Below are 16,596 nucleotides of genomic sequence, written 5' to 3' on the forward strand. Positions count from 1 at the left end.
GCGGAGCTTGACAATTGTTCATTTCTGTTGTCCAACGGCTAGCATTTGGCAACTCTCCATCTCCTAAACCCGATTAATTAATGGGCTAATTGATTCAAGCACATATTTTTTGAGAGGAAATTATTCAAGCACATAAAGGGTGTAGTCAAGCTGGGCTCGACAATTGTCCATTCGTGTTGTCAAATGACTGGCATTTGGCAACTGCCCTTTCCTAAACTAGATAATACCGCGCGCGTTGCTGCGGGATATTGTAGCGATGTATAAAAAAGTACATTGTAAATTATATACTATGTTATTCATCCAATTATATGTTTATTTATTGAAAACTATGGTTTGAGATTTGCTACGTTTTGTAGTCAGGAAGGATGATTGTTACATGTATTTTTTTTTTCATTTTGATGTATTGAATTGTGAAATAAAACGGACCAGATGGAAAAATTCATGTGATGTATGTACATGAAACTCCATCTTGGCTCCCTTCTTTTAAAGTTTTCAGTTGTTTCATAGTATCACTGAGTTTTTGGATCGCCTCATTATACGTCTTGCATGCCTCACTGTGTTGATAAGTAGAAGGTGGTAGTATATACTCCATATTCCTCATTTGCATGCTGGACAAAAAACCGTATATGATCAAGAGAGTTGTGTATGAAAATGAGAAAGATATTAATGAAGCTTAATATTTTCGATGACTTCATCCATCTTCTGGACAAATTCTTCTGGGAGAAAGAATTAGTTTCATATTTGACCCTCAAATCTGATGATAAAATTTATTTGAAGGAAACAAATCAAAATCAAGTCAACACTTATGATTAAAGATTTTGAAAAGTCATTTCACACTTGCACGCACTGTCTCTCACCGGATGTGGCAGTCTGGGTGGTAGCGGCGGCAACAACAGTGGCGAGCACCAACTACCCGCGCACCCGACCAATTGCATCTACTTGCCGCACCACCAGACCCGTGCACCCGACCAATTGCATCCACTTGCGGCACCACCAGGTCCGTACGGCGTCGGCGCGGATGGCGGCACATCTGGTTGGAGGAGCCGCAACAGCCGCCAACGCACTGACACTGGACCTGGCGAGTCGCAATCTCTCTCTGAGACCCGTCCACCAACCTCCGGCCACTGCATGAGCCTGCGTCTCCTCGTTGTTGGCCTTCCTCCGCCCTCCTCGACCCCGTCCGGGCCCCCATGTGATCCATCTCCTTTATTGTTCCGCATGGGCTCAGATCTTCCTATCAGTGGAAATTAGGAAAGGGCTTTGAGAGAGGATGGTAAGGGGCACGAGATGACGCGATCATAAGTTGGTTTTATATACCACGGAGATAGATCGAGAGTCGGATGCCAACAACCGGCATTCGGGGCGCGGCAGATGTAAATGTGAATTCAAGAGGGGAAACGGCTGATTGATTACCTGAATCGGTTCGTGTGTCAACGAAGATTAATTTGCCGTTGTTGGTTTTGCAAGAAACGTTAATTTGATGGGACCCTAGGAGGCTGCGACGGTTCATATGCTGCACAGCTTGGGTTCTTGAACTAACTCAGGAGGAAGACAACCGATCAGGGGCCTTCAGGCTGGGTTGGGCAGCATAGGCGATGGGCCAGGGAGAGGTTGAGGTGGTACATGGGCCTTCTGAGGGGAGAAAACAGGCCCCTCATAGAGAGCTAGATGAGCATGTGTATCGTCCGGAATCGAGGCGACAAACCTAACGTGCACCATAGGAACGATCGATCGAGGTGAATAGGGAATTAATCAATCGATTAAAATGCTGAGGTGGCATGCTGAGGTGGATAGGCTGCATGTTGAGAGAAATAGGTTAGTGGGGTTCTCCTACTTAGATATAGAAGATTTAGTTAGGGTGTGTTCAGAAGCAGTCTAGCTTCTAGCTTCCCAAAAATTTGATGTGGAGCAGTGCCGAACAGGCTAGCTCCAAGAAGCTAAATCTGCGAAGCTGACCTAGTTTCATGTATAAAAAGCGGAGTGACCCTTTTGGCGATTCACGGATCGGCAAACCGTGGAGCAGGGAGAAATTATGAACGAACTGCCACCGCCAAGTGAAAAACGATTCGCTCCTCTCTTTTCTTCCTCCCCTCGTTCAGTTGATACCCCAACGCCACATCCCAACACACCGGGAGGGCTCTCCGCCGCCGCACAACGTCGAGTCCATCCTCAGCTTCGGTCGCCGCCACACTAGCCCCGGCCCGAGGCGCTCCCACCACCGAAGCTTCTCCGCGCCCCCGCCTGCAACCCGGAGCAATTCAATTCCTCGGTGTCAACCTACCGCAGCTGTTTCGCTCCCACGATCGTGCGGCCACCGGGTCCTTGACCGCCTCCGGTTGCAGATCCGGCCGCTGGGTCCCCGGCCTCCACCAGTTGCAGATCCGGCCGCGGGGTCCCTGATCTCCTCCTCCCCGGCCTCCACCGGTTGCAGATCCGGCCGCGGGGTCTGTGACCTCCTCTTCCCTGACCTCCACCCGGTTGCAGCTCGTCGGACGCATCAAACCAACTGACCAATCAATTCAATTCCTCCTTTCTTGTTCTTGAATGAATCAATTTAATTCCTCCTTCCATGCACTTCAATCGATCTGAGGCCAATTGATGATTTGGGGGCAGGGATTTGCATTGCGGGGATTTTTTCTCTCTTAAGAATCATTCGCGTTGCATGGATTTTATTATTTCACGAGGCACCAACCACGAGCCCAGGATGGTATTGCTTAGCAGGCCAGCCCGACGAAAATGGGCTTTCGGCCCAGATGAACTCAGAGCAGTACCGAACGTTTTCTGCTCCGATTCAGACGCCAGAGTTGCTGCGGGAAGCTGGATCGAGGGAGTTTCATGAAGCTGGACCGTTTCCGAACGCTCCCTTAATGGGCTAATCTGCAACCAACCTAAATCCTTCGCGTGGATTTTGAATTTCCCCCAAACTAAGGTCCAGCTTTGACTACCAATGAAATCAAACTTACGGCCTAGATCTAGGGTGGGCAATCTTTTTCTATGGGCCGCATGACACACAGATAGCTACAGTACCTAACCGGCCCAAGACGAATTCAAAATTGGGTGTAGAATCGTGGGTTTATTACCTGAATTTTGCGTTCACGCGAGAACCTGAATCTTCTATGTTTAAATAGGAGCCTCTCACTTTTTATTTCTTCCAGTGTTCAAACATGCCACCTCATTAAGCCATGCATATCCTCTATATTTTGCAATCTATCAATTCAAATCATGTTACCTCATCAATTCAACCATATTATAAAAAAAGTTTTTCTCCTTTTATATATTATTTGTCACATATTTCTTACGCTTTATAGTTTTAAAATGTAAACTTGTATATTTTCCCATTAGTTAGTTAACTTAAGCATCTATTTATTCATTTGTTTTAACACGGTTCCGCAGAAACGTGCGGGCCATCATCTAGTTGTAGGAATCACTTGTATGGATATGCTTTTCTCGGTCGATTAGAATTTATTTGATTACAAATTTTTTACATAATTGTACTCATGATTCCTGATGCTAGTTTTGTATTTATTTCTTAATGTACAGTGCAAGATTCTTTCATTGAGAAATACAATACATACACTGACCCTCGCAAACAAGCGCGCACACACGTCCAGGGGCGGAGCCAGGATTTCGTCACGACTAGAGCTGTTGCTCCAAATTGCTAGAATTAGCAAGCAGGACCCAAGCCAAATCATGAAATCACCAAAATTACCAAAAGAAAAAACTTTACGCTCGGGCCTGTCTCCGCCTGTCCTATCATTATGGGCACTACGTTTTACAGCTCATGGGTACGTATCTAGATAAATACAAATACCAATGACAAGTCTAAAACTTGAAACTGGTTGGGGATTCACCTGGGCAAACCTTGGGCCGGGCCGGGTTTCGGGCCGGACTTCATAAAGCCCAACGGGAAAACCTCAAGCCCGAGCCCGGCCTGGCCCGAAGCCCGAAAAAAGGCCATTTCGACATTAAAATAATTATTTTTAGAACAATTAGATGATTTTTTATACCTATTTCTCCCAAAAATATACCAATTTTTAGTCATTGCTTTCGGGCCGAGCTTGGGACGGAAAGCGAAGCCCGGGCCCGGGCCGGTACCCCGGGCTTCGGGCCGGGCCACCCATGCCCAGGTATAGATTCATCACAAGAAGCCAAAACACCTGAGCTAATAGCTCATTAAACGCTTTCAAATGGTTTGAGTGCATAATGTGTTGCGTAAAATAAAATTTCATGGTAGGCCATGCCCGATAACAATGGTGCAGATTAGAAAGAGACTCTCGGACGAACGGTTATGAAAGAAGAAAAACAGCAAGCGGCAAGAGAAAGAAACGAGAACAGAGAGCAACAAATGCATCTTCCTTCCCAGACATTGGGTACGGTCAGTTCTTTGCACTAACATTGTACCCTCATGCGAGGGCAAACTAGAAGCAGACACATGCGCCCATCTGCCGGAACCAAACAACAACGAAAACACACAAAATGGCAATGACGACAGTTTCGAATAAGTTTAAGATCTTTTTTGTTCTGTCTCAAGTAACATCCAGCCATCCAGGTACAATCTTGACAGTGCGGCGCGTCAAAAGACTCAAAAGAGGGGTGCGCTCGAAGGAGCCCATCACCACACTCATCAGCCACCGCGATGCACAATTTGCAAACACAGCAACTTCAAATCAACTCTACCACTGGCCACTCGATATCTTTGTCCCAGCTGCAGCTCCAAAAGAGGCGCTGGATGGACGAAGGCCAGAGGGACCAAACAATATTGTAACTAACTCGATCCTATGAACATCAGGTGCGTATAAGCATATATACTACTTCACCTCCCATGGAGCCACGGCCACGGCCAACGCCGGCCGTTTCTTATTTTAGGGGGTGCCGCTGATCGAGGCGCTCTGGTACCTCCCGGGCCGGCCTCACCGCGTCAGCCTGAGCACCGTCGTGGGCGTCGGGGGCGGCAGGCCGTGGGACTCCACGAGGATCGACCACAGCACGTGCACGTCCTCGCATTGGCACGACTTCACGTCGTCGTACAGGATGTAGATCCCTCTCTCTGCAAACAACGGCAAAACCAAGGATCAATCCAACTGTCAATAAGCATCGTCGCGCAACATCGGGAATCCAATGAATTAACAGGAGGGAATGTATATATGCGATGGCATACTCTTCCGCTGCACTGTGTTCATTTGGCACCAGAGCTTCCGCAGCGGGGAGACGAGGGACCGGAGCCACCCCATGCTCTAGCTAAAGCAGTAAAGCTCGACCTGGCCGTCCTCTACCTCGCCTGCCTTTTATATCGCCACAAACGGGGGCCGAAATCCTGACGAGCATGTGAGGAAAACTAACTGCAGGTGGGTGTGGTGCGTGCGTATGTGAGAGTCGGATGGATGGGTAAAGTGACCGGAGGCTTCGGCTTGCTTTACACTTGGGTAAAACCTCGTGCACAGTTCTTCCTTCCTTTGTCAGTCACGAGAGTGGTGAGTGCTCTGCCTCCCCTGCCACACCAAACTCCCTTCCGATTCAATCAATCGATCAATCAATCATGCTGCCTCTGCCTGCGGCGGTGATCTCCGTACGGTGCGAGGTCGTTCTCGCGGATCTTCCCCAAGCGCTCGCGTTAGTGACACAGGTGGATTGAAGCTGCCGCGTGTACATGCGTGCGTACGCATGCGCCGTATTAAATTAGTTTCAGCACGAGACTTCGCACTGGTAATTTAATTAAGGGGGACTATAGATTAGAGAAGTAACCAACGTCGTTAATCATGCTGGAACAAAGCCATATGCAATAATTACCAGTACCAGGGTTAAGCTAGGACGCTTCTCCCTCAAGCTCCCCCTCCTTGGCATGCATGATGCTCGGTTGGACCAACGCGCGCAGGTGGGAAATACTGGGTAATTCCTTTAAGACACGCGTGAACTTCATGTCATCGGGGGGAACGAAAGCCTGCAGTTGTGCCGCCTGGAGTAGCTTTGTTTCTGAATTAGGCATGGTTAGAGAGGACCTTTCGGGATTTTTTTGTTTGAAGTCATGCGAGATTGAGAGATGGTGGTTTTCTACGTGGCTAATACAAAAATGTGCAAAATGTGTTTTGTTTGGTTCCGGCATATTATAATCACACCGGCCAAACCATGCATCAGACGTGGGATCCTGACATACCTTCCAAAAGTTTAGGAGCTGCTGCTCGAAGAAAACATGTGATTCTTACTGCTTATGACTACATTCCTGCTTTTCCGTGTGATACTCTCTTCGTTTATTTTTTTTACAACATTTTTTCTGTCACATCAGCTATGAATGCTCACACTTACGGCATCTTCGCTCCTTTTTTTTTTGAAAGCACAAACCCTCTTTATTTAATGGAAACCAAAGTTACATCATTAAGCAGAAGGGGGATTATGCAGGGGGAGGAGATGGCATCTTCGCTCCTTATTTTACAAATTTTGTGTTATAGAAATCCTAGGACGATTAAGATCCACTATGAGTGTTAAGATGAAACCCACGTTACAAACCTTTTTATAGGTAACCCAACTATCGTAGACGGCTACACTGTTTAACTACTTTATTTTACGGTTTGTTATATCTAAATTGCCTGATTTTTAGTTAAGAAAAGTTGGTTCCTCAGCCGGACGATGAAAAAAGAGTAAATGAGATCTACTAGATACTAATCCAACGACTCAGATTTGTCAATTTAGATTTAATTCTTTTGCTTAAAAGTCATGAGACTTAGATATAGCCACACCTTTATTTTATTCAGTTGTGATGTGGCCAAAATGCTACACGGATGAGCTTTAAGAATTATTTTTTTTCACTTGTATTCGAGCCGCAGCAGGGTTAACAAGTCGGGTTAATACCGACGTGGCATCCGACAAGTGGGAGCCACCTGTAAGAAATCAAGTCAAATCACCAAACCTACCAGTTTCGGCTGGTCAAGACAAACTGACTAGAAATGTGTGATTCTGCGTATGGTTTTGCGTTAACTGTGGTTCGGCGAAACAACTGTCCCAAAAAATGTTTTTCTTAATTTACTCTTTTTGTTCAATACTTCAATGATGAGAACACAATCTATAATTCTTGCAAGACAATAGATTGGTGTAGTCCAAACTAAGATTCTTATCGCTCTTCTTATGCCTTGAGCTCCTTTCTGTGATTATTTATACAACGAACTTTAGATGATGTATTTAACCAAAATAAATTCTTAGTTCTGTTGAAACAATTTTTACAAGCCATTTAATTAGTTCATATTCTTCATGTTCTTGCAATAACTAAAATAGTGTGTGCAAAGGAGAAATGTACTCAAACATATGGTATATGAAAATGGTGTATGCTTCGCTCGACTAGAGAAAAGTTCATGTATGCTGCATAATAGTCATGCGGTGAAACTATTAGGGCTTATTCGGTTTACAGGATTTTGAAATCATATGAATAGGAAAAGTAGAGGATTGAGATGTCATGGGCACTTCAATCCTTAGGAATTTTCCATGAGCTATCACCTAATGTGTAGAATCCTTTGGAATTAGGTCAATTTGGGGTAAATCCTTAGGAATCTATGATCTCATTACCCGTGAAACGAATGCTACACATAGGAAAATTTCCTGAGGGTTAAAATCCTGTGAAAATCCTCTGCATTTTCTACAAACCGAATGATTTGTAGTTGAATAAGGGGGCTTATAGTTTGAGAAAGCAGGAATTGAGACACAATTTTTGAATCACAGGGGCATTGGGCCCTTGCTGGTCCTCTGCCTCCTCAGTGCATGACGAGAGGAAACCAACAAGACACATTTGATTCTTCTCTGACCTATCCACATGTGCTTCATTCTAAACTTTTTCAGTTATTATGATAAATTAAAAAAGGATCTAGGTACCAAAGATGTAATCCGAATGTTAGGAAGAAGAGCGAGACAAACAAACAAATCACACATATGTCCTCATAGATGTGTGCGCCTAAAAAATAAGAGAATGACACGCACATGACTCCACACATCAAATGGATAAGGGAGTAGTTCATTTTCAACTCTGAACTTATACGGATCGTCTGAATCAAACCCTCATCTCCTAATTCCGTGATTTCGGACCCTGACCTACCTAATCCCGGTCTATTAACCTCTAACCAGAGATTAGCTGTTCATTTGCGCCAGGATTACTAACGTGGCATGTTAGGAGGGGATTCGGCCTTGCATGTGGCTCTCCGCTTGGCTCAAGACCGGCGGCTGGCCGCTGCTTCTATTCCCCGTGTGCGCCTCCTACCTGGCCCGACGCGCCCGTGGTGCTCACGCCGGCGCGGACGCTCCTGGCCGCCGCGGTGCTCGGGCTGGCCACGGGCACAGACGACTTCATCTACGCCTACAGGCTCCCCTGCATGCCCGTTTCCACGTCCGCCATCGTCATCTCCACGCAGCCCGCCTTCACCGTCTTCTTCGCGTTCCTCATCGTGCGGCTACGGCTTACGGCCAGACGGCCTTCTCCGCGAACGTCGTGGCGTTGCTCACCGTGGGCGCCATCGTGTTGGGCCTGCACGCCTCGTCCGACCGGCCCGCGGGGGTCACCAAGGGACAATCTTGGTTTGGCTTCATCCTCAGCCTTGGCAGGAGGCGGCCGGGAACTCACCTACACGCTCGTCCTGGAGATGCAACTCGTCATGGGATTCTGCGCCACCGCCTCCTGCACCATTGGCATGGTCGTCAGCAACAATTAATTAGGCCGTGAGGGACCCACATGCAGTGCCCAATCCCCTCCTAACACGTCAAGTTAGTAATCCCGGTGCAAACAAACAACTAATCTCGGGTCAGAGGGTTAATGGACCAGGATTAGATAGGTCACTGTCCGGAATCACAGGATTAGAAGGCGAGTGTTCGATTTAGACCATCCGTACAAGTTCAGATGGACTATTCTCGAAATAGCCAAAGAGACTGGTCCGTGAACGACAAATGGTCACCACCTGCGAAGACTAGTTAGTGACATCGCTAATCTCAAAACTGCACGATTCCAATGATGTATACACATTGTATAAGTGCATGGATGTGGTAATGTGTGTTTATGAGCGGCTCTATGATGTAACGGGTGTTTTTCTTGGATTTTCAATTTTCATACGAAGATCCATGTTTAGAACGACCGCCTGCTAAGTGCGTGAGCATATTCTCGTGAGATCGGATTGGAGTGACGACTTTGCAGAAAATTGACCCAACATGGGAGATCGAGATAAGAGCATCTTCCTTGTTTTTTTATTCCAGAGTATAAGCATTTTTCTACCAGCGCTCCATGCCTTGGAACGCCTTGCAAGCAACGACAAGTAGCAAGGCTCCCCATGTAGCGCACCCACCTCCTCGTGCACGTCTCCCGCTCACTTCCCACTCGGCGTGCAACCGACCACATCCACACGCACCGCTTCCCTCTTGACAGCGTGCCACTGACACATCGGACCCACCATGGGCCGTGCACATGGACCCCACGAGCAGAGCTCGTCTCCGCTCAGAACGCCTCCAAATTTCGCAGCGTTCGGGTCCGTCGAACACTCGCACCCGCAGCAACGGAAACAACGGCCTGCAGAGAACCCGGCCGGAGAAAATATAAAATCGAGCCGCGTGACGGGAACTACCACGACAGCACTTCGGCGCTCCGGCCCCCATCCAACCGCTGCCTCCCCGATCTCGGCGCCCGATCAGGCTCCTCTCCGACCGTCCTCCGAGTCCTTGCCTCCTTGGAGGAGCTTCGAGCCTGACCCGGGCGTCCCATGGTGGGTCCGATACATCGGGGCCGCGAGATCTAGGGTTTTCGAGCCGCGGTGGGAGCGATGGGGCGCCGGAAGATCACGACGGCGGCGGCGGCGGCGGCTCCTCCTCGGGGCTCGTCAAGGGCTGGGGACGGTGTCATATCAGGTGAGATCCGCGCCTTCCTCTTTCTGTGTGTGTTTTGGTAGCAATGCGTTGCCAGTTTTTTGGATCGAAGCTAGCTAGCTGCTACCGTAATCGTAATGGGCTCGTGTCGCTCTGATTGAGATTCGTGTCTGATGAGGGGGGTGAAATTTGGAAAGGGGCTGTTGTTGTCGAGTCCAGTTGGATTGGGAATACCAGCGGAGAGGAAATGCTAGACGTCGGTATTTGTCAGTGTTAGTAGGATGACAATTTGCTCGGATTCAAATGCGGATGTTAGGCTTGTGATTTGTTATTGTTTGGTGAGTGCGGCGTTTCAGTATGAAGCTATGCATTAGTCTCGTGCGCATGTGCTATAAGCCTGTAACTACAGTGATTTGAGGAATAAGGTAGAAATGTTAAGCCTGTATTCGGAAAGTTATCATTTGGTTTGGATTACCCAGTAATGCATGTATTTATGGGAAGCTAGCAGAGTCTGAGTGCATGTCCGTTTCCTTCCTTACGTGCTACATTAAGTTTGTATCTACGGTGAATCATTAATTCAGAATTGAGCAAATGGAATTCATTGTTCTAAAGGTGGGCGAGACCTCCTGCATTGCTGCTAGGTAGCATAGCGCCTTTTAGAGCACTAGAAGGTATGTCTGAGGAACTATTGCCCGTGTGTTCATAACTTCACATACTAATTGTCGTTTCTTAATTCATTGATGCCTAGTGTGGATTACTTGATAGCTGAGTTGGTTCTATATTCCACACCATTAACTTGTGTATAGCTTGGCTGCACTGCGGATGACTCTGTTTGTTACAACTCAAGCCAGAGAAAAGCTAATCAAGTCCCCCAGTACACTGGTTGTTTCATTGCATCTAATTTATTATACTCCCTCCATCCAGAAATAAGTGACGTGGATTTCATTGCATCTAATTTATTATACTCCCTCCCTCCGGACCACATCGCTTATTTTGGGACGGAGGGAGTACCATTTTAAAGGATCTTACTATTGTGACTGCTCCACTGCAGTCCTGAATCATTCGTCCTCATGCAGCAAATTAATTTCAGACTTTAACATCAGGTTGATTCATTTTCTGATGGTCATATGGATCACCTGTTTCTGATAAATAGGCCTTCTTCTGGCGTCCTTGCGTATATAATTTAGGGCGTGCTTGGTTTGCTGCCCTATTTGCCAATGCCAATGTTTTGGCAAGACAACATTTGGGAATGCAAAAAATGTTAATAGACACTCGTTATGCCAACAGAGAGAAAGACATGGGCAATTAGATGGGGCTTGCCATGCCAACAGAGAGAAAGACATGGGCAATTAGATGGGGCTTGCCAATGAGTTGGCTTCCATGCAATCAATAGCCAAAAAGTTTGGCATAACGAAATGTTGTCATTGGCAACCTGGGCAGCAAACGAAACAAGCTCCTAGTTTTTGGCTTAGCTAATTACTGGCTAGGCAAATACTGTTCTGTCTAGCTAATGAGGGAAACCATTTGCATTTTATACATCTCCTTTCTTTACTCAAAACCTGGCACCTTAGGTTCTTAGTATCTTCTACTCCATCCGTCGGTCCGTCCCATATTAAGTGGTGAAATATTTCATGTTTCTAGACGATACATCCATATTTGAGCAAATTTGAGTCACTTAATATGGGACGGAGGGAGTACGTTTCTACCTGATACATGTTGCTTTAATTAGGTCTCTCTTAGTGGCAAATCTTAACCAACTTTAAGTTGATATACTGTGTCTTTGTATCATAACTGTTTCTTTTTTTTTTCAGAAATTCGGGAGAAACATAAATTGGAATTGGAGAATTTGACGCTAACAAAGCATCCATTCAGGACATTGCACTTCTTCAACTTAGCTATGTTGCAATACTTCAAAAGATTAGCAACATATATCCTAAGTAAAGGTGCTTTGTTTGTTCTCCTAATTGTTTTGGTGGTAATTCCTGGAGTTACGCTTCTGGTTACAGATGGTCTGCACAAAAAGGTGTGCTACCTTACCTGCTACGTGAAACTTTATTTATCAAAGTTGTGTTGATATGAGTAAACTGATATAAATAACACTAGATAATGTACCTTGTAAACTAGTTGAGTGTTAATGTTTGTTTTCTGATCTCTATGCAGCATGTCCAGGAGTTCCTTAATTATGCTAGATTTGTGTTGTGGTGGGTTTCATTAGGCGTTGCCTCGTCAATTGGACTAGGTAAGTGTTATTAACATCTTTGAAGATCATGTAGTTCAATTACATATAGAAAAGTAAACACAAATGTAACATGTCTTTCATTATCAATCCTTTTTAGTCCTAAGTAGTTTCCCTTTTATAGTTTAATAACTATATAGTCAAGTAGGGCTCAAGCATGTCCCGAACATGAACTAGTCAGCTGGAAATATATTTGGAATATTTCTCACATCCTTATTGTTTGCTATTTCTCCAAGTTAATTTCTATGTTCATACAAGGTAAATATCAGCATCAAAATTTTGGAATATTAACCTTATTAGCCCTCGATCAAAATCTCAAAAAGCTCATACTAATCTCAAAAGGTTATATTCGGAGAGGAGAGCAAAAGTTTCAGCATTTCCAAGTTCTATTGTAGAAGTTAATCTGCCATTTTACATTGTTGGGTCTAAATTTTCACAATGATTAGTTCATGCACCAAGCCATCTTGAAGGGTGACTGCTGCATTACTGCATTATATACTATCATGCTTGTCCTCTTTTGCACCTAAAGAAGGACATTTTTACCGTATTCATATTTTTAGCAGAATCTGTGTAGTCAGAATTTCAGATGATATCATCACATCATTTAGGCAAACTGCTAAACTATTATTTGCTTAACTTAGAAATTTAGAAATGATAAAGCCAATATCATGTTTGGTCAGCAAGGTTCTGTTTGGTTTTTTTTTTTCATACTCTCACTTCACTTAATTAGCAGTTGTCTTGTGCTGTAGATGATAGGTTTGCCTTAATCATATGGCAAATTGCCAACACTTGTAGGAATGAAGCTTGCCAAGTGCTATTTGCCAAATAAGACTCTTGTTTGTCTGGGGCAAGGAGTTTGTTTTTTTGAAATTGATGATTAGTATTTGAAATGCAGGTTCGGGTTTGCATACATTTGTGCTTTATCTTGGGCCCCATATTGCTCTCTTCACTATCAAGGCCGTTCAATGTGGCCGAATTGATTTGAAGACCGCTCCATACGATACCATACAGCTTAAACAGGCACCATCATGGCTTGATAAGAAGTGTTCGGAATTTGGATCACCAATGTACCATGCATCAGATCATTCAGTGATGATCCCAGTCTTTGATTTACTCCCACAGGTTCAGTTGGAAGCTGTTCTTTGGGGTATCGGGACAGCACTGGGCGAGCTTCCTCCTTATTTTATATCACGAGCTGGTAATTGTGGAATGCATTTTATTCAGAAGAATGATGATATTCCATCTGATGCTTTTTACAGTTGTACAGTACTGTTCAGTTTATATGCAGATAATATTAGTTCTTTCTATTATATCCATTTACATTCTGACTTATGCCCATCCATAGCTACCTAAGTTCACCAGCTTCAGTAATACATTACAGTAATATTCTGCATGGTCCTCCTAAAAAAAGAAAATATTCTGCATGGTCTATTGTTTATTTTCCTCTCTTTTGAAAAATTTAAAACTCTGACCAATCTAGCAAAACAGTACTGGTTTCATTGTCATGTACTCACATGTTCTCAAACATGCTAGAGTTGATTATTTATGGGCTATAATTTAGTGGAATGGTCGAATATTAAATTCTGGAAAGAGATTTCTAGCAAAACATAGTTTGTGTGTTCTTGAAATCTGCAGAATGCAGAGTCTTCATTATTTTGAGGTTTATCTTTTTCAAGCTGTCCGTACTGAGTAAATGATGTCTCGTGTTGCAGCTCGTTTGTCAGGAAGTGAGATAGAAGCTGTTAAGGAGCTGGATGTTGCTCCGTCGACAGAAGATGGTCCAATAGCATCGACTCTGAATCGCACAAAACGCTGGCTTCTTTCTCACTCTCAGCATCTCAACTTCTTCACTATCTTGATACTTGCTTCGGTTAGTCTATGTCCTGTCTTACATCATGTCATGTGAATACCTTTAAGCAACAATTTCTTTACAAAAGAAAGTATATGTACTGTTTCTTGTTAGAATTTTGCTTTGAAAGTAGATCGTTCATGCAGCTTTTGCATATTTTGCTGGCTTCTACTCTATATTTTTCTACCTGATACCAAAAAAAAAAACCAACGGGACTTTTGTTATACAAAATTAACATGTAACTAGTTTCATGCAGTAAGACCCAATGGATATATAGTTTGCCATACAATTTATTCCCTTTTTCTTTACTAGGTTCCAAACCCGCTGTTTGACCTTGCTGGTATCATGTGTGGTCAATTTGGTATACCATTTTGGGAGTTCTTCTTTGCAACTTTGATTGGGAAGGCCATCATCAAGACTCATATTCAGGTTTGTCATCTATCCATTTCTTTATTTAAAATCTTGTGATGTTAATTTGCTTTTCTTTTGATACTACTCCCTCCGTTCCTAAATACTTGTCGCTCTTTTAGTGCAAACTTGTACTAAAACAACGACAAGTATTTAGAAACTGAGGGAGTACATAATTAGTTAATTTACTTGGTCTGTTAATGATTTGGTCTACTTGTCTGCTTTGAGCTTCCATAAGATAAATAGATAGATGATCATGTATTAATATCCATCATTTCAGAGTATTGTTTAGGTATTCCTTCTGTGAACCGGAATCCTGAAATAAATAGTTGCAGTCTCCCTGTACTAACACATCAATTTTACCTTCTCACTTCTGCAGACACTCTTTATCATCTCGTTATGCAACAACCAACTCTTGTATTTTATGGAAAAGGAATTAATCTGGATATTTGGCCATATTCCTGGGTTTTCTGCCACCCTGCCATCTGTTATCGCCAAACTCCACAGTGCCAAGGAGAAGTATTTATCACCACCGGTGTCAGTCTCACCATCCTCACAAATGGAGGTTGGTATTTTCAACCTTTTTTTGTCATTGATATTTTGTTCTTTTTTTTCTTTATTTGTTCATTGATATTTTTAACTATATATCATCCGTACAGGATAAACAGTGGAATTTCTCTTTCGCACTGGTCTGGAACACTGTAGTATGGCTTGTGCTTGTGAACTTCTTCGTTAAGATTGTCACATCAACGGCTCAGGATTATCGGAAAAGGCAGCAGGACGTAGAGATGGAACTCATTACTGATTCCTCGTCCTTGAATCATTCTAAAACTAACTAACAGGAAAATGGTTGTATTTATTTGGCTGCAAGTTGCGAATATTCTCCTCAGTAGCCTTAACGCCTGGCAAGGCCCTTTGCAGATGATACCAACGCTGGTAGAAGTTGTATTCTTCTGTACAGTGAGCAGAAACATGGGCTTCGCCAACCTGCCCCAAGTGATGGCTGCGACCTTTTGTCACCGAGCCTCCGCTGGCAGTTCCTTGAGGAGACCAAGCCTGTTATTTTTCAGAAGTCACATGGATGAACTTTAGGAATTGTTTGTTTAGCACGATTGCATTACTAAGATGTACGACAGATAGTACTTTTTACCTGCTCATTTTGGAAATACGATAGCCGCCAGGGCACCTGATAGGATTCAACGTTGATATGTTTTATTATCACGTTCACTAAGCAAATGCGAATTTGCAATTGGAGACAGCTATATCTAGTGGAGTTCTTTGGCTATGTTTTTCTTTCGCAAATAAAACTGATGGTATTAAAACTGCTTTTACTGCGTTTCAGCAGCACGTTTTTAATGGCTCTCCGGAATCGTGTCATAAGCTGGTGGTTCTTGTAAAGTTGTAGAGGCTGTTTGGTTGGAGTTGGACAACATGACTGACGAAATTTGCTGCCTGGTCAGGCGAGGTAGCAGCGTGCTCAGGCCACCGATTTTGCTGGCCTGGCTCAATCGCACGCTGCCTGGATGGATGCAAAAAACATCTTGCTGTCACATGTCCGGCTGACATCAAAGCCCGTAAAGGTCATCCCTGCTTGGCTCGTAGATTTGTCAAGCAGTTCAGTAAAGCTAACGCATCCGGAGCTTAAAAAATGGTTAGAGCTGCAGAGAAATTACACCTCGAGCGAAATGGTACGACTGATGAAGGAGCTGGAGGTGTGCACACTTGCCTTCTAGCAAAACGATTGTGACACACTAGTCTGCCGTTTAATAGGGTTGATAGAATACTCATATCAACAAGTATATTTTTTTTTCCAGAACCTGTCCGAAAAGCCGAGAGCAATTTGAGGATGGGTGCGACGGGGAAGTTTCTCCCGGGAAAGCACCACCAGTGACGCTGGGCGTTACATCGATCGAGTGTTGTCATGCAAAGGCGTGGACGAATAGTCGTGCCAAGTTTGTCCGAGTTAAGTCTAGCCAAAAAGAAGATAGCCCTTTCAAAAAGAGAGAGGCGAAGATAGCTACACTTCCCAGCGTGACTCCGAGTGGGGTCGTCGTGTACAATTCACACCACGATCTGCACGGCTGCACCTGCACTGTACTGCCACGAGAGGGGGCTCCACGCCTCCACCAAAAAATGTCATGTCTACTTGCGTCGATTTCCAGAACTCTAGAAGCACGAAACTAGCATACGCAGCCCGGCTAGCGACCGCCGAGGAGGTGTGGGGAAGTTCCTTTCGCCGTCGCGAGCACGTCGTCCTTCGCCGGTGGGAAAAAGTCTCTCG

General features: G+C 44.6%; 1 protein-coding gene and 1 pseudogene across 1 annotated transcript; both read left to right on the forward strand.

Moving 5' to 3' along the window:
- Nucleotides 1-8,122: 8,122 nt before the first annotated feature.
- On the forward strand, nucleotides 8,123-9,040 carry LOC100843257 (annotated as a pseudogene).
- A 452-nt stretch (nucleotides 9,041-9,492) lies between these two features.
- On the forward strand, nucleotides 9,493-15,600 carry LOC100846586 (vacuole membrane protein KMS1). Its single transcript, XM_003564302.4, has 8 exons — nucleotides 9,493-9,864; nucleotides 11,634-11,845; nucleotides 11,983-12,061; nucleotides 12,954-13,256; nucleotides 13,771-13,928; nucleotides 14,220-14,336; nucleotides 14,695-14,880; nucleotides 14,975-15,600. Exons 1-8 carry the CDS (start codon nucleotides 9,780-9,782, stop codon nucleotides 15,152-15,154), a joined length of 1,320 nt encoding a protein of 439 aa, XP_003564350.1. The 5' UTR covers nucleotides 9,493-9,779; the 3' UTR covers nucleotides 15,155-15,600.
- The last annotated feature ends 996 nt before the right edge of the window (nucleotides 15,601-16,596 follow it).

Source organism: Brachypodium distachyon, chromosome 2 (genome assembly GCF_000005505.3).
Source record: "Brachypodium distachyon strain Bd21 chromosome 2, Brachypodium_distachyon_v3.0, whole genome shotgun sequence".
In the NCBI taxonomy this organism is placed as follows: Eukaryota; Viridiplantae; Streptophyta; class Magnoliopsida; order Poales; family Poaceae; genus Brachypodium; species Brachypodium distachyon.